The 22,239-nt window shown below is 42.1% G+C and overlaps 1 protein-coding gene across 1 annotated transcript; it reads right to left on the bottom strand.

The window, feature by feature from the left end:
• Positions 1 to 6,416: 6,416 nt before the first annotated feature.
• On the bottom strand, positions 6,417 to 16,985 carry GPX6 (glutathione peroxidase 6 (olfactory)). Its single transcript, XM_008591062.1, has 5 exons — positions 16,899 to 16,985; positions 13,834 to 13,987; positions 9,165 to 9,282; positions 8,667 to 8,766; positions 6,417 to 7,464 (listed from the first exon to the last, which is right to left on the bottom strand). Exons 1-5 carry the CDS (start codon positions 16,983 to 16,985, stop codon positions 7,255 to 7,257), a joined length of 669 nt encoding a protein of 222 aa, XP_008589284.1. The 3' UTR covers positions 6,417 to 7,254.
• Between the last annotated feature and the right edge of the window lie 5,254 nt (positions 16,986 to 22,239).

Below are 22,239 nucleotides of genomic sequence, written 5' to 3'. Positions count from 1 at the left end.
GAGCAGTAAGCATATTATGCTCACTGGATATGTCATCTGATTGCCTGATGTTCTTGGGGGTTGCTGGAGTTTTACTTTTCATCCACTTCTGACACCAATATGTTAAAAGAAGAAATTGAGGCAAATTGAATTTAACAAAGTTTAATTTGAGCAAGAAAAGGAAACAAACAAACAAACAAAACTTCACAAATCAGGCAGTCCCTAGCTAGAGTCAGCATAGATTAAGAGGGACTACACCACAAATGCATGGTTGATCAGATTTATAGATAGGAAAAGTGAAGGGATGGTATAGAAAAAGGAAGGGAGGTACAGAACAGTTGACTGCTTGCAATTGGCTGAGATTCAGGTATCATCACAGAAGCACACTTCTAAGTTATGTTTTCAATTTGCCCATGTGCTTATGTGCTAACATAGGTTGTGGTTCATATGTAAGAGCTCAGGAGTGAGTACAGAGGCTTTTGGAGGCCAAAACTTTTCAGATTGATTTAACAACATTTACCAGATTATTATGAAAGTTATTACAGAGGATACAGATGAAGGGGCCAGATGAAGAGATACATAGGGTAAGATATGGGGATGGGTATAGAGCTTCCATGCCCTCTCCAGGCTCACCATCCTCTCAGCACCTCCATGTGTTCACAGCTCAGAAGCTCTCTGAACCCTACTATTTAGAGTTTTTATGGAGCCTTCATTGTGTAGGCATAATTGATTGTATCATTGGCCATTGGTGATTAAGTCCATTTCCAGATCCTCTCACCTTCCAGTGTTGTGGGGGGGAGACTGAAAGTTCTAAACCTCTAATCACTATGGTTGGTTTCTGTGGCAATCAGCCCCCATCCTGAAGCATCTGGGGGCTTTCAGCCACAAATTTTTTCATTAATATGCAAAATGACAATCATCATTCAGGAGATTTCAAGGGTCTTAGAAGTCCTCACATCAGGAATCAGCAACTAAAACTAAACATAACAGAAGATGCTCCTATCATCCCTATTATTCAGGAAGTTACAAGGGCTTTAGAAGCTCTTTGCCAGGAACCAGGGGCAGAGACAAAATATATATATTTCTTATTATGTCACAGGGCTCAGAGGAGTCTGACTAAAGTCTCGTCAAGAAAGGAGTCTTTGTCATACAACACACCGTGAACTTGGACCTAAAGATATGGGTCAGAGACCAAGGAAACTGAAAAACCAGAGGGATGGCTAGACTATCCATATTAATCCTAGGGCCACCTAAAGGCTGAGTGGAGGAGGCAGTGTGCAGAGGGGCCAGTAGTCACATGAAGTACTAGAGAAATTCTCTCTATTCATCCTGTTTCAAAATGACAATACTTTCTGCAAACTCTCCCTTCCTTATAGCAATGGTCCTCAAACTTTAGCATGTATTAGGATCTGGGAGGCTTTTGAAAACCCAGGTTGCTGGACCTGTCCCCAGAGTTTCTGATTCAGTGAGTCTGGGGGGATGGGGTGGGTCTGAAAATGTATTTCTGACAAGTTCTCAAGTGATGCTACTGCTGCTGCGCAGGGGACCATGCTTCGAGAACCAGTTTCCAAAGGAAGGAGAAATGATGGTTGAAAGAGAGATTGTCAATGTCCTTTTCTCAGGACCTCTCCTGGAGATTCCCTGAATAATGACTTGTTTGTGGAGGGTAACAGATGATCTCCATGGCCTTTCTCAGATTTGCTTTCCTGGCTGGTGCACCCATCTCCACTTGCCTTGAGTGTTGGCTGCTAGTGGCCCACAACTGCCCCTTCTTTAGAGTATTACCCTCAGCTGCCACCTTCTGCAGAGAGTTCCCTTCAATCCAAAGGAGCCACCTCACCCGGGAGGTTATGCCCCTAGGGCCCAACGATGAGCCCATAAGCCAATGACTGACTGATATGGGTTGCAAAAGGCCATCCCTCTTCCTTTAAGATGGAACTTATTACAGTGTGATTTATTCCAAAGCTGAACTCTAGTAGAAATCACATCCTTACTTCTTTTTCCTGCCATCTCCTGCTTCATGGATCTCCTTTCTTCTGAGACCACTCTCTCAGTAAGTTATATGTGCCTAAATCCTTGTCTCAGATTCTGTTTGCGGGGAACAGAAACCAACTCAAAAGGTGTTCATCGGACCACAGAAGCAAGATTGGATGTGCTCTGGGGTGGACTGTGGCCTACTCTTTCTCATTTTTGGAATCTAGCTTCCAGAACTCACATGGGCACAGGCTAAGAACCACCAGTATCCACGCAATCCACAGGGAAGATACTGCATCCACAGATTAATTGCCTTGGTGGAGACTCTGTTGGGGTCTTCACCTCCAGGAATAGGCTCCTTAGCAAATTTGGGAACAGGACAATTAAAGAGGGTCTGAGACCTGGTTCCCTTGGAACCTTCTTCTCCAGCCCGAGGACTCTCCCCAAAAGTTTTATGATAAAAGGATCCTTAATGATTGTAGATGCCTGTGAGCTTGTTTGTAGGGTAGGGTTTATGGAACCAATTAGCTCCAGTTTACCTGATTTGCATGATAGGTTAGGGGAACTTCTGGTTCAAAGAAAAAATTCCACAGCACATAGGACTATGCCTGTGATGGTAATGATGATAGTCACTATGACACTAATAGTAAACTTTTAACTACTAAAACAGACTGGAGCTTCTGAGACACTCTTGGGCAGTCCACCCCTCCCAGAAGGTGTATAGTTTACCCTGGGGACTAAATCTGTTATAGGGACTGGTTGAGGAAGAGAGAAGTGGAAAATTTTATCTCTTGAACCTCTCCTTATAAAGACTTTACTGTTATTATCGTCATCATCATCATTATTTACAATATTCTGATTTGGACTGCTGCCACCATACCTGCCCCTTACTCACGCTCACATCCCACTGCAAGGACATTTCTGTTTCTAATTTCCCTGGTCTTAGGTCTCCCCAGAACAAGGTTATTTTTTCTTCAGGTACAGCCACTGGAAGGCATCAGGTATGGAGGCTGGATTTTTTAGAGCAGTGGTAGGATTGAGACCTCTCCCAGGCACTCAGGCTGAAGGCTGAAGTTCTTTTCCTTCATTACTTTAGGAATGTTGCTTCCCTGGAATATTCAAATTTGTACAGTAACTACAGATTCCTGGTTTAGGCTGAACCAGTATCTGGATAGAATTTTATACGTTGTGTCATCTCATCTTCCTCCATCCACTTCCTGATCTGAAAATAGTAACAGATCTGAAACCCATCTGAGGACTGTTAAGATCCCTGAAGGGTCTAAAGAACTTCAGAGATTTAGAAAAAACTCAAACATGAAGTACATTTTTCAACATCACTAGTGGCTGTTCTGTAATCTCACTGCCCTCATAATTGCCATAGTGCCTAGTGAAAGATTTATGGAAGTCTCAAATCCTATGGTTTAAGGCCAAAGGCAATCAGATTTTTTAAAAATCCACTTTCTGTACTAGGTTGAGTTCAAGATGACAAAACATTAAAACATTTTGAAAATATCTTTAATTTCTCATGTGTATCTACTACTTATGAATTTTAGAGCTTAAAATTATTTTCCTAATCATTTCTGGGTTAGTTTTTCAATTTTCATGATGCTATATAAAGATTAAGCCAGACATCACACTTCTATGTAGGTCCACAGCAGGATTTTGACCCCTTTTATGTTTGACATTACTCACTGATATTTAAATTTCCTGTACTTTTTACATGCAAAAAGTATTTTAAAGTGCAAATACCTATGTTCAAAAACTGTGTGAAAAGGAAAAGAAAAAAAGCTATTTCATTTTACTTCTTCATCTAATCTTCTCTTTCCTTAGAATCTGATTTTCTGAAATCTGTGCATTATAAAGACTGAATTTTAATTATAAAACAGCATGGGGCAGATGGAGTTTCCCAGCAGGTCCTTTGCACCTCTGGTTGAGAGTGGTTTTTGTTATGTTTTGTTGTTGTTATGCTCTTCTACTTTTATATGTTTTCACTTTTTAACCATGAGTGTGAATTAATTTTAAAAACCAAAATGTATGTGTATTAGATGTTGAGAGAGAGAGAAGATTGTCTGAGAAGCAAGGATACCTCTCATGTAGGGTCCTGGCCAGGAGACCTGAATGGGAGGGCACCAAGGCGTCTGACTCCAGGAGGTCTGTGCTCGTGGTCACAGCAGTTCTGTGAGCTGCCAGTCCCACCTGGTGCTTTTGGTTGTACCAAGGAAAGGTCTAGAATGCTTTGGAAAAAAATAAAATATTGAAGAGCAAACTGAGGGGGTCAAGAATGATAAGATTATTTCCGCTTCTATGTGGTCCAGTTTTATCCCCTCCCCTAGAGAGTCTACTCACCGTTTTATATCTTACTATATTAACTACTTAACATGCTTCCAAACAACCACAGACATTTTGATATATCATCACAAATATATCAACTACCAGTCAAACAACCAAGAATAATAGAATGTAATAGTAAATAGAAAGCATTCCTTCTTTTCCTGTCTCTCCTCCATTCCCATGAATTTCTCATGGTGCTTCAGTAAAAGAATACCTTCTGTTTCCTTGGGTAAGTCATATCATTTCTATAGTTTCAGTTTCCTTAGCTGAAAAATAATGGGTTGATTTAGAGTAGTGGTTCCCAGAGTTTGGGGCTTCATAGGCCAATAAAGTTTCAACAGCTATTTTTTTTTGAGATTAAAATACAATAACCAACATTCATTTTGACAATAAGAAAAATTAAAAGTCTACTGTAACCATAAGTTCAAAGAGTATTAGATAGAACCACATTAAATTGATGTTATCACCATTTTGGAGCAACAAAAAGGCAATTTATATGGTTTAACCTAATAGTAACTTAGTATCAGCATAAATAAACGATGGTCTTTTATATACAGTAAGTTGACTTTTATGAAAAACTCCCCACATTGTCTTTTTTAAAAATTTCATTTGCTGTGGATGGGTGAAAATTTCAACAAGAACTAGCTTTGTTTTGCAGACCAGCATTTGAGGACAGCAGACTAAGAGATCCTTGGGAGTCCTTCTACCTTGATATTCCATGATTCTAACATTCCCTGAATCTAAAGGCACTTACCACATGGCATTCTATGTTATCCATGTCTACGTTTGTTTCCTACTTAGATATGAGTTCCTTCAGGGAAGAGACCATGCCCTATTAATATCTGTTAACTCACTGTATATCAAAGTTTCTTGCACATAATAGGGATTTGGTTAACGACTGTTGGATGAATTATTACCATTCAGTAGGGAAGGTCAGTCCATGTCAGAGCTATCATACATTATGTGTTTCCTCTACTTGAGGCCAAAGTCTCACAACAGATATTGCAATGATCCTTGAATTTATCTGAGCATCTCTTTCCAAGGAGTCCAAACCAATCCTAGACATGAGGCCCATTTCTTTCAGGGCATCTCTAACCGACTGAGCCATACCAGGTTCATGTCCACTCACCTTCAGGAAGGTAAAGACCTTTTGTTCATTTTCTCCATTCACATCCCCTTTTTCAAAGAGCTGGAAATTGGGAACAAAGCCACCACCTGGACGCACATACCTGCAATGAACCAAAGTGTTCCTAAAAAGATCCAAACGAAGACAAGGATGGATAGTAATGGCCACCACCGATTTACCACAAAAGAGAATTAGAGATAAAAAGGGAGAGGTTGTAGACATGGAAGGTGAGAAAAGAGAGGTCTCTGGGAACCAGTATTTTATGCTATCTGCCAGTTGCTAGCTCTTCCTACTGGGTATCTTCAGGTACTCTAGGATGTCTGACTTGACTGTGCTGACTGGAGCCTTGTGGAACCAGCGCATGACAGGGACTCCAGTAGGTCCCACCAAGAACTTCTCAAAGTTCCAGCGGATGTCATGGACCCTCATGGGCTCCCAGAAGAGTTGGCTTGATGAACCCAAAAGATCAGAGGTTGGAGGGCAGGAGTTCTAGAACAGATATGAAAAACAGAATGATAAGATTATTTCCGCTTCTATGTGGTCCAGTTTTATCCCCTCCCCTAGAGAGTCTACTCACCGTTTTATATCTTACTATATTAACTACTTAACATGCTTCCAAACAACTACAGACATTTTGATATATCATCACAAATATATCAACTACCAGTCAAACAACCAAGAATAATNTTGAGAGAGAGAGAAGATTGTCTGAGAAGCAAGGATACCTCTCATGTAGGGTCCTGGCCAGGAGACCTGAATGGGAGGGCACCGAGGCGTCTGACTCCAGGAGGTCTGTGCTCGTGGTCACAGCAGTTCTGTGAGCTGCCAGTCCCACCTGGTGCTTTTGGTTGTACCAAGGAAAGGTCTAGAATGCTTTGGAAAAAAATAAAATATTGAAGAGCAAACTGAGGGGGTCAAAGAAGCAGGGACAAAGTGAGAGAGGAAGGAGAAGTACAATTCCAGAAATGATATGGGACTGGGAAAACACCACACAGCCAGGTTGCTGCAGATTTTTTTTTTTTTTTATTTGAGACAGTGCTAAAGAATGAGTTTAAAGTTGGGGAGACTCAGGGTGAGGAGAAGGCTCATCACTCAGAATGAAGAGACATCCCTTCCCAGGTGCCGTGACCTAAATTCACTAAGGGACAAGCACCAAGGAAGGCTCCAGTAGGATCCGGCCCAGAGGGGCTTTGGGATGACCATCATGGAGATGCCCCTCCTTTCATGTAAGGTGAGGTTTCTGCTCTCACTTTGCCTTCATAGATCCTATGAGAGAACTGCAGGATGGCAGAGGAATAAAGGAGGACTAGTTAGGGAGAGGAAGAGTGTAACAATGCATGCCTATCTTAGAGGAGAGAGGAGGCTATGAAGGAGACCTAGAGTCTTCCTGCCAGTTCCTGCTTTCTTTAAACCTTTAGGATGGGGAATATGTAGATGTCAGAATTTTGGGATTGCTTTTCTAGGGACATGGAGTAGTCTAAACCATTTACCCTAAAATATGGTATTTCTTTGGAAAAAATTGGGAAAATACTTCATATTTCAGGATCAGACATTTGGGGAGATAGGTTTTCCTTCCCTTAATCTTCAAACACACGCGTGTGCATGCACACACACACACACAACCATACGTGTATATACACACAAACATACATGCATATATACACAAATGCACTCCAACTTATTTGCTTGCTCACAGCTACACACACATGCATAAGCAGCTGCTTGGGTAGTATGGGATGATTCGGTCATATGGAGAATGGGTAGTAAGGAGTGTGGAGCAAAGGTGGATCCTTTGTTAGACATGTCCTTCAGGTGGGAGGCAGGGAGGCTACTTCTGCCAGTTGCTAGCTCTTCCTACTGGGTATCTTCAGGTACTCTAGGATGTCTGACTTGACTGTGCTGACTGGAGCCTTGTGGAACCAGCGCATGACAGGGACTCCATTTGGTCCCACCAAGAACTTCTCAAAGTTCCAGCGGATGTCATGGACCCTCATGGGCTCCCAGAAGAGTTGGCTTGATGAACCCAAAAGATCAGAGGTTGGAGGGCAGGAGTTCTAGAACAGATATGAAAAACAGAATGATAAGATTATTTCCGCTTCTATGTGGTCCAGTTTTATCCCCTCCCCTAGAGAGTCTACTCACCGTTTTATATCTTACTATATTAACTACTTAACATGCTTCCAAACAACCACAGACATTTTGATATATCATCACAAACATATCAACTACCAGTCAAACAACCAAGAATAATAGAATGTAATAGTAAATAGAAAGCATTCCTTCTTTTCCTGTCTCTCCTCCATTCCCATGAATTTCTCATGGTGCTTCAGTAAAAGAATACCTTCTGTTTCCTTGGGTAAGTCATATCATTTCTATAGTTTCAGTTTCCTTAGCTGAAAAATAATGGGTTGATTTAGAGTAGTGGTTCCCAGAGTTTGGGGCTTCATAGGCCAATAAAGTTTCAACAGCTATTTTTTTTTGAGATTAAAATACAATAACCAACATTCATTTTGACAATAAGAAAAATTAAAAGTCTACTGTAACCATAAGTTCAAAGAGTATTAGATAGAACCACATTAAATTGATGTTATCACCATTTTGGAGCAACAAAAAGGCAATTTATATGGTTTAACCTAATAGTAACTTAGTATCAGCATAAATAAACGATGGTCTTTTATATACAGTAAGTTGACTTTTATGAAAAACTCCCCACATTGTCTTTTTTAAAAATTTCATTTGCTGTGGATGGGTGAAAATTTCAACAAGAACTAGCTTTGTTTTGCAGACCAGCATTTGAGGACAGCAGACTAAGAGATCCTTGGGAGTCCTTCTACCTTGATATTCCATGATTCTAACATTCCCTGAATCTAAAGGCACTTACCACATGGCATTCTATGTTATCCATGTCTACGTTTGTTTCCTACTTAGATATGAGTTCCTTCAGGGAAGAGACCATGCCCTATTAATATCTGTTAACTCACTGTATATCAAAGTTTCTTGCACATAATAGGGATTTGGTTAACGACTGTTGGATGAATTATTACCATTCAGTAGGGAAGGTCAGTCCATGTCAGAGCTATCATACATTATGTGTTTCCTCTACTTGAGGCCAAAGTCTCACAACAGATATTGCAATGATCCTTGAATTTATCTGAGCATCTCTTTCCAAGGAGTCCAAACCAATCCTAGACATGAGGCCCATTTCTTTCAGGGCATCTCTAACCGACTGAGCCATACCAGGTTCATGTCCACTCACCTTCAGGAAGGTAAAGACCTTTTGTTCATTTTCTCCATTCACATCCCCTTTTTCAAAGAGCTGGAAATTGGGAACAAAGCCACCACCTGGACGCACATACCTGCAATGAGCCAAAGTGTTCCCAAAAAGATCCAAATGAAGACAAGGATGGATAGTAATGGCCACCACCAATTTACCACAAAAGAGAATTAGAGATAAAAAGGGAGAGGTTGTAGACATGGAAGGTGAGAAAAGAGAGGTCTCTGGGANACTTCCTGATTCATTTCCATTTCCTGTATTCCCTCCTCTTCCCTGTGCCTGTTCCATTTTCAAATCTTGCCCTAGTCTCACTCTCAAAGAACCCAAAGCTAGGAAGGCTGAGTATTGTCAACAGTGCTAGACTGAATTCAAAGCATCATTCAACCCACCCCAGAAGTTTCCCAAATGGGAGGTCCTCTAGGAAAAATGAAGAAAAGAAATCCTGACAGGGCCTCTACAGGGTTCCACACACGCACTCACTTGAGCCCAAACTGGATCTCTGAGTTTTCTCCTGGTTCTTGTTTTCCAAACTGGTTGCAGGGAAAGCCTAACACAATGACACCCGAAGGCTTCAGCTCCTCCTGTAGTGCATTTAGTTCTGCAGGTAGAGAATGAACAGCATGGGTAGCCTGGTCAGAGCCCTGCCTCAAGCAGTGACAGAACTCTGAATTTATCCATTTATCACACAAATAACCTGAGGACTAAGGAAGGGAAAGGTTCACGATTACAGAGATTGAGGAAGCAGAGGAAAAAGCTTGAACACTGATTCCAGAAACGGCCAAATGGCTGCTGTTTTTCTTGTGCAGTAGTTCTCATAACTAGCTGCACTTCACCATCTAATGGGAACTCTTACTTGAAAACCCACACACACGGGCCGGCCCAGTGGCGCACTGGAGAGTGCACCACTTGGGAGTGCGGTGGCGCTCCCGCTGAGGGTTCGGATCCCATGTGGAGACCGGTTCCTGCTCACTGGCTGAGCACAGTGAGGATGCAACACCGAGGGTTGTGATCCCGTTACCGGTCAGTAAAAAAGGAAAAAAAAAGAAAAAAAAAAAAAAAAAGAAAGAAAGAAAACACACACACACATGCACGCACGCACACACAAACACACAGATTGGTTAGTCTTATGTGTGGGAGTCCTGTTTGATTTTGAAGAGAAGCCAAATGTGAATGCCACTGCCTTTCTTAGTTGGATTGATTAATCAAATGTTGTTTTAAGGAAAAGGCAAACAAAATGTTAACTCTACCCCCAGTCCCACCCCCGCATTCCCCATGATGCCACAACCTGACATTCCAGCCACATTCCCGGGAGCACTCTCTGGTGTTCTACCCTGACAGTGGTAAAGGGAATCAGAGAAATTCCAAGCCTAGCTCAAGCATTCTCTATCCTCTCATCAATTCCAGTGAACTACCTGATGCCATTTCCCTGGAATACTCACTGGGACCCAAGGCCACAAATTCTAAACTGCTCTTTACCACCATCAGGAAGCCCTCTGACCTGTCTGCCTAGACTGGTACCATTATTTTTATCTCCGGCCACTTTCAGTTCAGATTTATTCGGTCGCCAGAATGAGCACCAGCCAGTCTCGTTCAGACTCAGCTCTGCCTGCTGGCATCTCCCTTAAGAACCTCTTCATAAGTGGAAAGTGCCTTCCTGTTTTATATATTTCTTCAGTTACTATCTGTTGTAGATTGGATGCCCACCCAACCTCACTGAAGCTTAAATCCCCGCTGTAATTGTTGAGGATGGGAAATCCTATTATGGTAAATTGAAAGGTGGGGCCTCGAAGAGGTGATTAGATTGTTAGGACCATACTGTGGTGAATAGATTAATAATGGTGGTCAGGGGCATGGCTTGGAGGACTTTAAAAGGAGAGCATGGAAAGCATCCCTCTCTCTGCTTCACCATTTTCTGCCATGTGAGACCCCTGCATTGCTGTAAAGCCACCAACAAAGAAGACCCTCACCAGATGTGTTACCTGGACTTTGGATTTCCCACCCTCCAAAATTGTAAGCAATAAATTTAATTTTCTTACAAAGTACCCAGTTCTGTATATTTTGCTATAAGCAATAGAAATGGACTAATGCACTGTCCATATTCATCTCTCTCTTATATTCGGACATCAAGAACATTTCCTTCCTCAGCAGAAACACTTAGCAGACCTTGATTCTAGTCCTTTGGCAAGTTCCTTTAACTCTCTCATTTTCCTCATCTGGAGTAAAATTTGTATGAGATGCTCTTTAAAATTCTTGTCAATTCATTTAATAAGTTATGTCATGGCAACACAATGGAAAATTATGCACTAAAAATGAATGAGGAAACTCACCATGTACTGATAAAGAATAATGTCCAAGTTATTTTATTATATGAAAAAGCAAGGTGCAGAATCATTTGTGTGTCTGTATTTGTGTATATGTGTTTGAAAGAGAGAGAAAGAGAGAAATTTGCTTGTATGTGCATAAAATTTCTGGAAATACACACCATTAACTGGTGACAGTGGTCACCTAAAGGGAAGGGAACATGGAAGCTGTCACTGTTAAACCCTTTTGTATCTTTTGAATTTTGAATGTTGTGAATGTATTACCTAGTCCACACAATTTAGTTTAAATTAAACTAAATTAAATTAAAACAGATTTAAAAGCAGATTCACATCCCATGGAATGGATGTTTACATACCACCAAGACTTAAAATGCACTGTATTCAAATTTAACTTTTTGAAGGGGAGAAAATCCTCACATGCTAAATGATACTAAGCTGTTGTTTGGGCTCTTATAATTAGGTCCTGTGGTTTTATAAAAATTTAGTCTTTACAGCTTTTTGGATTTTCTGTAGAGCTCATTATACCTAAAAACAGAAAAATACAAAGTGACCTTTAAATTCTCTTAAATGTTGGAATCTTACCCAAATCTGTACTTTTGAGAGAATCTTTTTACACATAAATTTCACCATTAAATTGAAAAAGGCTTTATCTTTTCTTAGTAAATATGAACCATTTGTTTTCTGTTGTGCTTTAGAGGAGGGGGTATTCTTTTTTTTTTCCCCTTTTTGTCTTTTTTTGTGACCGGTAACGGGATTGCAACCCTCGGTGTTGTGCCCGCACTGCGCTCAACCAGTGAGCGGGCCAGTCTCTATATGGGATCCGAACCCTCGGCGGGAGCACTGCCGCGCTCCCAAGCACCACACTCTACCGAGTGCGCCACCGGGCCGGCCTGAGGAGGGGGTATTCTAATATAATTTTTGCCTAAATCAAGCAGCTCCCTCTGAACGTTAATTTTAAGATGTCAAATTTTGGTGACCTGTATGTCTTAGATGTGAGATTGCAATATGCTTAAATTAAGTGGTATAAGTATTAAAAAAGGAGAAAATTATGGGATTTCTTTTTATTGAAGCCCCATTATGACAAATTGATAGGACTACATATTTTTGATTTATTGACTAGATAGCAATGTCAATGTGTGGAAAATTTCTCTTAACACTCATTCATGTATTATTTTGATCCATTTCTNAGGTCCTGTGGTTTTATAAAAATTTAGTCTTGATAGCTTTTCGGGTTTTCTGTAGAGCTCATTATACCTAAAAACAGAAAAACACAAAGTAACCTTTAAATTCTCTTAAATATCTGAATCTTACCCTAATCTGTACTTTTGAGAGAATCTTTTTACACATAAATTTCACCATTAAATTGAAAAAGGCTTTATCTTCTCTCAGTAAATATGAACCATTTGTTTTCTGTTGTGCTTTAGAGGAGGGGGTATTCTAATATAATTTTTGCCTAAATCAAGCAGCTCCCTCTGAATGTTAATTTTAAAATGTCAAATTTTGGTGACCTGTATGTCTTAGATGTGAGATTGCAATATGCTTAAATTAAGTGGTATAAGTATTAAAAAAGGAGAAAATTATGGGATTTCTTTTTATTGAAGCCCCATTATGACAAATTGATAGGACTATATATTTTTGATTTATTGAGTAGATAGCAATGTCAATGTGTGGAAAATTTCTCTTAACACTCATTCATGTATTATTTTGATCCATTTCTCTGTGGCATTTGGTGCAATAAACCTTTTGAATTTATCTTGAACATTTTTTAAAAAGCATAAAAAAAAGTTCTTGGCATGTCAAAAACTATACCTATCTCTATTATAACTGATCTAGAATAAAGAAAATGGAAAAATCTACCTCAGCCACCATGGAGGTTAGGCTGAGTTTGGAGAGATGAAGCATTCTCCCATATTATCAGTCACCCCAAACAGCCTTTACACCAACCAGTGGCTTCCAGATTAAAAAAAAAACAAACAAAAAAACCTTCATTTCTCTCTTTTCTGTCATTTGGAGGTATCTGCTGAACCCAAGAGCATTTTTCAAAAGGTCTAAGATCAATCCTCTTTCCTGTTGCTGCCAGAAGTCACCAGTGAGAAAGATAAAAGTGGCCTTTGAAAGCTAGGTTCTGAGGCCGGCCCGGTGGCGCACTCTGTAGAGTGCGGTGCTTGGGAGCGCGGTGGCGCTCCTGCCGAGGGTTCGGATCCCATATAGAGACCGGTCCGCTCACTGGTTGAGCGCGGTGCGGACGCGACACCGAGGGTTGTGATCCCATTGCCGGTCGTGGTACGGGCGCGACACTGAGGGTTGCGATCCCGTTACCGGTCACGAAAAAAAAAAAAAGAAAGCTAGGTTCTGGCCTGGGAGACACAGCTATGCTTTGGTGTCCTGTTAAACACAAGCAATTTCACAGAACATCAATAACACACAACACCTGACCATGACAAATCAAGACAAAAACAAGGACACTCCATAATCCTGTCTGAACACAGACAAAACATGAACATTGTCCAAATCATAAAAATGAGAAGCCCCAGATCCGATGGTATGTTCTCCTTCAGGACATTGAGCAAAAAATTCAACTTATTCAACTACAGGTGTGTTCCTGGTGATCTTTGACTAAATCTTTGGGAAAGTCTTAGTTCTCAAATCTGGAGCTAATTCTCCAGCATTTTAAAGAGCAGAGCAGTAGTAGGATTTGGGGGAGTAGAGTCACGTGATCACTTATCCCATCCCTCACCCCCTAATGACATATTAGTAAAATCTTCTGAAATTAGAATATGGCTACCTGGCAAAGCTAGTTCCAAAATAGCTGAAACATGAGTTCTTACCAGGATACTGAGCTGTCAAGCCGCAATAGGTGGCCACATTGACAAAGAGCACGTGCTGGCCTGCATACTGCTTGAACTGGATATACTCCTCGCCACTGAGGGTAAGGGCTCCATACTCATAGATGGTGCCTGTCACCTCTTTGTCACAATCCATCTGGAACGTAACAAAAGTAACCATAATGATGCAAAAAGATGAACAATAATTTCTAACATCTGTGGACTTTTTCAAAGTAATATCTTTCATGGAATATCTTGAAATTCTTAGAAACAAGAGACCTTTTCAAGTAATATTTTTAATTAGGGCTAATGCCACAACTAGAATTTATGTCTTCTAACCTACCATTCAATTATGGGGGGCAGGGGGGTGGCACAAGACAAACACTTCATAACGCTTTTCCCATTCCTAGAAGATTGATACAATCTGCCTCCCTTCAATGACATTGCACTCTCCCCCCATCTAGCACCCTATTCCAGTCATCTCAACCCTTCTCAAATATTCTTAACAGAATTTTTGCAGGTTTTCATATAGAAATAATTTTTACATGACTTTCTCATCTGTATGTTCTTATATTGTAATCCCTCCCCCCAAAGCTGGGCCCACAACTTGTTCCTATTCTGGATTCCACTGAGGAGCCTCTCCAGGCTTTGCCAGTGGGGTGCTCAATGGTCCCTACAAAACTCATCCTTGATACCCCATTCTTCTCATCTTGTGCTGTGGAGAAACAGCCTGAACTGCTCATGAATTAAGGATAATAAAATAAGGAGCACAGAGAGGAAAAACTTTCTGTCTACAAGCATGCCAAGAGAAAAAGGCAGATAGGACCTGGGACAAAACCTAAGATCCTGCTAACTGGTAAGAGAAGCTGGATTCATGGAGATATGAAGAAAAGGCTTAGAATTTTAGAGTAGTTTAAGTTGGGCTTCAAGGGATCTTGGTCCATAAAGGTCTGCCCCATGGAGTGAAGGAATTGCCTATGGGTGAGCTCCTGAGGGGAGAATGGGACAAGAAGCTCTTGAACATCTTTGAAGTCTGTCAATTCTGTCACCAGGACACCACACAATAGCTTTTCCTTCATTGTCCTTAGAAAGAAAGAGGCTTTCCCTAGGGCAGGCCCCTTCTTTCTATATGCATACATCTGTACACACCTATGCACATACATTAATACAAGTATTAGGGAACATTAGCCTAAGAAACCCACTATGACAGGGTTGTGATCTATGTGCCCGATTCTCTTTGCCTTCATGCCGCCTTACCTCTGTGCTACATAATTTCTACCATGTGCCTTTCTTACTACTGTAATAGATAGTCACATGGAAATTATCCTGTAAGCTGTCATTTGCATGCCTCCATTTTCCTTGTCTTTTGATACCTTAGTTCTGGGTTCAACAACTTCTAAAGTTTGTCTCTCACATGGATATCGTCCTGCAAACTGGGATACAGAATCCGAAGAAAACTGCAGACTTGAAGAGCTCAATCCTTCTTACCCAGCTTTTCAGTTCTACTCCAGTTTGCTTAGGTCTCTTTGAAGAGGTCAGGATACCCTAGAACATAGCTTTTCATTCATGATTTTCTGCATCAGGAATTTCATGCCCAGTCAGGCAGCAGTGCCTGACATAGGCTTGGATGCTCCTTAAAGGTTGCCCTTTCAAGCTGTGATCTTTCTTAAAAGTATATAAGCTGTAATCTTACTACAGCTGCCAGTCTTTGAGCATTTTATGTACATCATCTATGCATATACATTATTTTATGTACATGAACCCAATGCACATGAACCCAATAATAGAGATCAAAGCTCAAAGCTCAGATTTGAGGGCCTGCACAATTATTACCTGGAAGCATTTTAGAAACGCAAATTCCTGGGCTCTCCCTAAGACCTACTGAATCAGAGACTCTGGGGTGGGCCCCAACAATCTGTGCTTTAACAAGCTCTCCAGGTAATTCTTATGTGAGCTCAAATCTGGGAATCACTGCACTATATGATGGGCATTGTTCTCCACCTTTTATAGAGGAGAGAAAGAGGACAACAAAAGTTATGTAACTGGCTTAAGGCCATAGTGAGGCTGAGGGTTTTTTTTGGGTTTTTTTGTTTTGTTTTTTAAAGATGACCGGTAAGGGGATCTTAACCCTTGATTTGGTGTTGTCAGCACCACGCTCTCCCAAGTGAGCTAACCAGCCATCCCTATATAGGGATCCAAACCCGTGGCCTTGGTGTTATCAGCACCACACTCTCCCGAGTGAGCCACAGGCCTGCCCTGAGGCTGAGTTTTTAAATGTTTGTCTGATTTTAAAGTTAAAAATCTGCTGGTGCCTCCAGTTGCCTACTTCAATCCCCACCCTGCATCCTAAGACACGTACACACATCTTTTACAGGGGTGGCCACTGACATCCAGTGTGGGACTTTTCTGAATGGCATGAATTGGAGCAGCATCAAGATCTAAGAACAAATCCTCTTACTCTGATCTGAACTTCATCTCCATTCCATCACATCATCTTTCCTAAAATTAATATTGGTGGTCAACAATCTTGGCCCTATATATTTTATTCCCTGGGAAAAAAAGGTCCTCTTTCCCGACCCTGAAACTCCTAGAGAACATTCCAGCACCAGCTTCCTACCCTCTTCCACCGGGTTTCAGGCTGAGCAGCCTCTTCAACAGCAACCAGGTCAGGCTCCCTCTCAATCCATTTGCTGCTTTGTGCCTCATTTCCCGGGACCCACCCAGCTGCCCCAAGTAACAGACCAGCATGGAGGGGACAGGCTCTGGGCTATCAAGGGCCATGGGGGAAGTGGCAAAGGGAAATGCAATGAGGACACCCTTCAGCAGCATCCCCTTCCCCCCATTTGGCTCAAAGAACCACTAGGTGCACAGGAGAAGATGCAGGTAAGAGACAGTGGGCAGGAAGGAGAGCCTCTGCCGCAGGGGACAGCAGTGGCAGAAGTCTGCCAAGAAGGGGTGGGAAGGCAGATGTCCTTCGAGAAGGGGAGAGGAGAGAACTCCTTGCATCTCTGGCAGCCAAGTTAGTCATCACGTGCTGAAATCAGCCGGATCCCCTGCCAGACACTCACCTTCATCTTCTGCAGCCCTAAGGTCTGCTGAGCGAAGCCGACCAGGAACAGCGGGAAAACACAGGAGGCCCAGAATTGCCGGATCATGGCTCCCACTGGGAGATCTAAGCGAGTCTGAGGTCCCCAGGGATCTTGGCCTCTTTTAAGGCCCTGGTAGGGACCACTTTGAAGATGCGCCCTCCAATCCCAGAGCTGAATTCACACACACGCATCTCAGTTCCGCTCTCCCCACTGTGCATCCGGGAAGTCCTGGTCCCTCCTCCTCCTCTCCTCCCCCCCAGCACGTGTGCACAAGTTCCGGCAGGTGAAGGTGGGGGTTTCCCTCTTTGGAACCCTACCCCCAAGTGACTGGCAGTTCCTAGGTGCTGACTCCACATCCATCAAGTATAGCCATGTCACTAAATCAGAATCTGCTTTTTTAACAAAATCATCACGTGATTCATATGCAAACTAAAGTTTGAGAAGCATTGCCTTAGATGACTATTTACCCTTTGCCCTATCCCTCAAACTGTCATCACTCAGTCAGTGGAACACCACCTTTTCTAATTACGAAGTCCAGCTATGGGGGCCTGAGTGTCTCAGATGCTTTGCCTTGCAATCGATCCCCTGGAGAAGGACTCGATGCAGAAGTAGCACAAATGAGGGATGCACATTCACAGTGGAAAGTTACCCAGGAGAAAGCCCTAAACTGTGAGTCAGGGAATTGCCCTGAGCTTGAGTTTCATCGTCTGTAAATGATTGTAATCATCTCTGCACCTGATTATTTTATAAACCTGTTTATTGTGAGGTTCTAATAAGGTAATAACCAGAGAGGTGTTGGAAAGTATTTGGACTGGTGAAGAGGCACAGAGTTGCTTTCCCTGGCTACCTCCTCTCCCATTCTGCTCCCATCTGTCTGGCTTTTCACTGCCAGCTTAGCTTTTCCAAATTCCCTTGCTGATGGAAGTGATAGTTTTTCCTCCTCAGTTCTAAGCCCCTTGTCATCCAGCCCCCTCCACCTGCCCTGCCTCTTCCAGGTTCACACAAAAGGCCTTCTCTGTCTCTTGGAACTGAAGCCTGGTTGTTGAATTCTTGTGAACTGTCTTGGAAAACAAGCTTTTTGTTATATCAGATTTCTGAGCTCTTCTCAAAGACCAGTAATTTGTGGGCTGATCACTGATACCTGATCCAGCTATGCAGATCCCAAGGCCTTTAGGGCAGTCACGCAGAAGGCTTCCCTCTTATGGCACAGACTGACACACATTCCCAAATTCTGCAGCCTTCTCCCATTCTCAGCTCAAAAAAATGGCTGAACCTTAGACTATGAGGCTACAGAGACCATTGAGTTTTATACCTATCTGTGCCTCGATGCTGAAAAAGTTAATGTCTCTGTCCGCAGTGTCTCATCTGTTAAATCAGGTTAATAGTATTATCTACCTTGTAAGGCTGCTATGAGAAATAAATGTGATAATAACTATAAAGCACTTAGCCAGGGCCTGACACAGGCAAGCAACTAGAAGTTTTAGCCACATAGCTTTATGTGTGAGAAAACTGAAGCTCAGAGAGAGAGAGAACATATCAAAAGTCACACGGTTAGTAATAGTGAAATGATTCCTACTCCAGAGCCTTTGCTCTGCTTCCATATGGATCAACAATTGTGACTAAATCTTTGTTGCCTAAAAAGCAGTTTGCTCACCTTTACATTTGCTCACCTTGCAATAATTAGCCCTTCAGGGTGAAAAGGCACTTCATTATAGACCTTATTAGTAGGTCAAATGGCCTAAAGCCCCAACTTCCTAGGTTTCCATGTGCCCTTTCTTCTGATAAGATTTTGAGCACCTTGGGTCCTGGCCTTCAGCAATGAGAAGAGAAAGTACAGTAGCACACACTGAGCAGAAGGAAACGAGGGACATCTCACATTCCTGGGCCAGCTGAAGGTATCACAGGGCTACAACTCTCCTTTATCCTCCTCCTTCAGACCCTTAGTTCCTTGCTATTTCTTTCCAGGAATTTCGCTTTCATCCCTCCAACACTTCCAGGATCTTCTCCCCTTCCTCCACACTCTGTCTCTATGACTTTTCTAAAGGTCAGTTTTGTTGACATCATTCATGTTAAAAATGCTTTGATTCCTTCTGGGAATCAATTCCTTCCTTTCTGTTGTAGCCATCAGATCGAGTTAAGGACAAAAACTGAAGTTGGAAAAGCTTGATATCTCCCATTTGATTCTTACTGCCAAGAGTTCAACACCAGGTTCTAGTCTGGAAGGTCCTTGTAGCTCTCAACCTTTCTCTCTACTGTCTGGACCACAACCTGGGTGAGGAAAAGTCAGTAGGAACAAGTGGTGCTAGAGGGGATTTTGTCCAAGACATAGAATCAGGAGAAGTTAGAGAAGAAATAGGAGAGTGATAAAGAGAGAGGGGAGATAAAGGAAAAAACAAACGTAAAGACAAAGAATAAGGTATGAAAAAGAAGAAAGGAAGGAGAACTAATGTATTACTTCCTTCTTACAACTATACGTCAGGCATGTTTAGATTTCTTGTTTAATCATCACCAAAATAAACATAAGGTTAACATTTCCCTACTTCATAAATAATAATTAAAATACAGAATAAAAGTAGATAATTTTCCCAAAGTTATGCACTTAGTAATATATCAAACTGGGATTCACACATAAGTGTGTTCTCATCCAAATTCCAAACCTTTTCCTGTCTGTAGTAGGCTAAATAATGGTCCCCAAAGCTAGTAGGTTTTAATTCCTGGAAGCTGTAAATGTTATCTTACAAGGCAAAGGTTTTACAGATGTGATTAAGATAAGGATCTTCTGTCAATGGGTTATAGGAAACTCCCCATGCGTCCAGAGATACAGGCTGGGAGAGAGAAGGCAGGATAGCAGGAGCGGGGACCACGGACATTTGGGCCACTTCCTCATGTCACTTACTTGTGCCTACAGGGCTTGCTCGAGCCTGATCACATATATACCATTTCCACTTGATGATGGAGAACTGTTATGCATTTCTAACTTTATGGCTTTGTCATCAGATAACACCCAGTTCGTGATAGGTAGCTGGGCCCCATGGACTCGGTGGCCTATGGTTAAGTGTTCGGTATCTACTAAGGCTCAGTCGCAGGCCAAGAACAATTTCTCAAAAGTAGAGTAGTTATCTGTAGAGAATGGCAGGGCTTTTTTACAAAATCCTAAGGTCCTGTGCTGTGCCTCACCTATAAGGACCTGCCAAAAGCTCCAAACAACATCCCTATTTGTCACTGACACTTCAAGCACCATTGGATCTGGATATATGGTCCAAGTAGCAGAGCAGCTTGCACAGCAACATGGACCTGTGGCAGAGCTTTCTCTTGTTCTGGGCTCCACTCAAAACTAGCAGCTTTTTGGATCACTCAGTAAAGGAACAGAGAAGTAACATGCTCAGCTGAGCAATATGTTGCCTCCAAAATCCAAAGAGGCCCACTAGGCATTGTGCTTCCATTTTGGCTGTGAGAGGGACCGATGCAACAACTTATGTTTCATCTTAGAAGAGATATCTCAACGTGCCCCATTCCAGTGGATCCCAGAAATTTCACTGAAGCAAAAATTCAGAAGGCTCCTGAATTTTTGTCAGATTTATTTCCCACCCCCTGACATGTAAATGTCTTATCATTAAGTCTAGGGTAGTTGCTATCTCTTGCTCACAAGATTGAATCAGCCTAATGTCATCAGTGTAATGGAGAAATGTGACATCTTGTGGAAGAGAAGGTGATCAAGAACCTTGTGAACTACATTGTGACATAGCACTGGAGAGTTGATGTACCTCTGAGGTAGGACAGTGAAGGTGTATTGCCGCCCTTACCAGCTGAAAGCCAACTGCTTCTGGTGGTCTTTAGGCTCCTGAATTTTTGTCAGATTTATTTCCCACCCCCTGACATGTAAATGTCTTATCATTAAGTCTAGAGTAGTTGCTATCTCTTGCTCACAAGATTGAATCAGCCTAATGTCATCAGTGTAATGGACAAATGTGACGTCTTGTGGAAGAGACGATGCTCAAGAACCTTGTGAACTACATTGTGACATAGCACTGGAGAGTTGATGTACCTCTGAGGTAGGACAGTGAAGGTGTACTGCTGGCCTTACCAGCTGAAAGCAAACTGCTTCTGGTGGTCTTTCCTAACAGGTGTTGGGGAAAAAAGCATTTGCCAAATCAGTATCTGCATACTAGGTACCAGGGGAAGTGTTAATTTGCTCAAGCAACGAAACCACATTAGGTAGCAGCTACAAGCTTATGATAATTTATTGTTATTCTCCAAGAACCAGTTGTCTTTTGCACAGGCCAAATAGGCTAGCTGAATAGGGATGTGGTGAGAATCACTACTCCCACATATTTCAAGTCCTTGATGATGGCACGAATCTGTGCAATCCTTTAAAGAAAGCAGTATTGCCATCAGTTTACTATTTTCCTAGGTAGAATCAGTTCTAGTGGCTTCCACTTGGCCTTTTCCACCATAATGCTTCCCATTCCACAGGTCAGTGAAACAACGTGGGGATTATGCCAGCTGCTGAGTCTGTCTACTCCAATTATGCATTCTGAAGTGGGCAAAATAACTATAGGATGGGTTCAGGGACCTACTGGGGAGCTGTAAGATGGACCTGAGCTAAAACTTCATTGATTACCTGACTTCCATAATCCTCTACTTTGATTGGTGAATCACAGTGATGTTTTAGGTCTCCTGGAATTAGTGTCCATTCAGAGCCAGTGTCCAGCAGTCTCTGAAAGGTCTCATTATTTCCTTTTCTCCAACACACAGTTGCCTTGGTAAAAGGATATAAATCCCTTTGGGAAAGGCTGGGAGAAAGATTAACAGCATAAAGTTTTGGCAGTAGTACCCTCAAGGGGAGCTAACCTCCCCTTTATTCAAGAGGTTCTGGGTCCATACATTTAAGTCTGGGAATTGATCAAGGGGTCATGACCCTCTGTTTTTTTGATTCAGGTTAGACTTCTGATCAAGATGGCAGAATAGACGGTCCCCAGCATCACTCTCTCCCTCAACTAAATAATTTATGACTATTAAAAAGCAACAAATGCCAAGCCGGGGCCACTGGAGCTCAAGGGAAGAGGAAGAGGGACCTACAGAGTTCATGAAAGGCAGGAGAAGCCACAATGAGAGAAAGAAAGGACCGCTCCAACCATTTTGAGCCACAACCACTTCGAGGCTGGCCTTGGTGAGCACACGGAGCAAGAGCTAGCAAAAGCCACTGCTGTGCTCTTTGTATGAAGTTTCTTGGAGGCTGCAGGGGAGAAGAAGGCCTTGGTGGCCCTCAGGCCAGCAAGACAACTAACAGGATTCCCATGGTCCCACCTAGGAGCAAGGG

This window comes from Galeopterus variegatus, unplaced genomic scaffold (assembly GCF_000696425.1).
Source record: "Galeopterus variegatus unplaced genomic scaffold, G_variegatus-3.0.2 Scaffold6603, whole genome shotgun sequence".
Classification (NCBI taxonomy): Eukaryota; Metazoa; Chordata; class Mammalia; order Dermoptera; family Cynocephalidae; genus Galeopterus; species Galeopterus variegatus.
The sequence above is the reverse complement of the archived record's forward strand: the minus strand, read 5'-3'. Positions and strand labels throughout refer to the sequence as shown.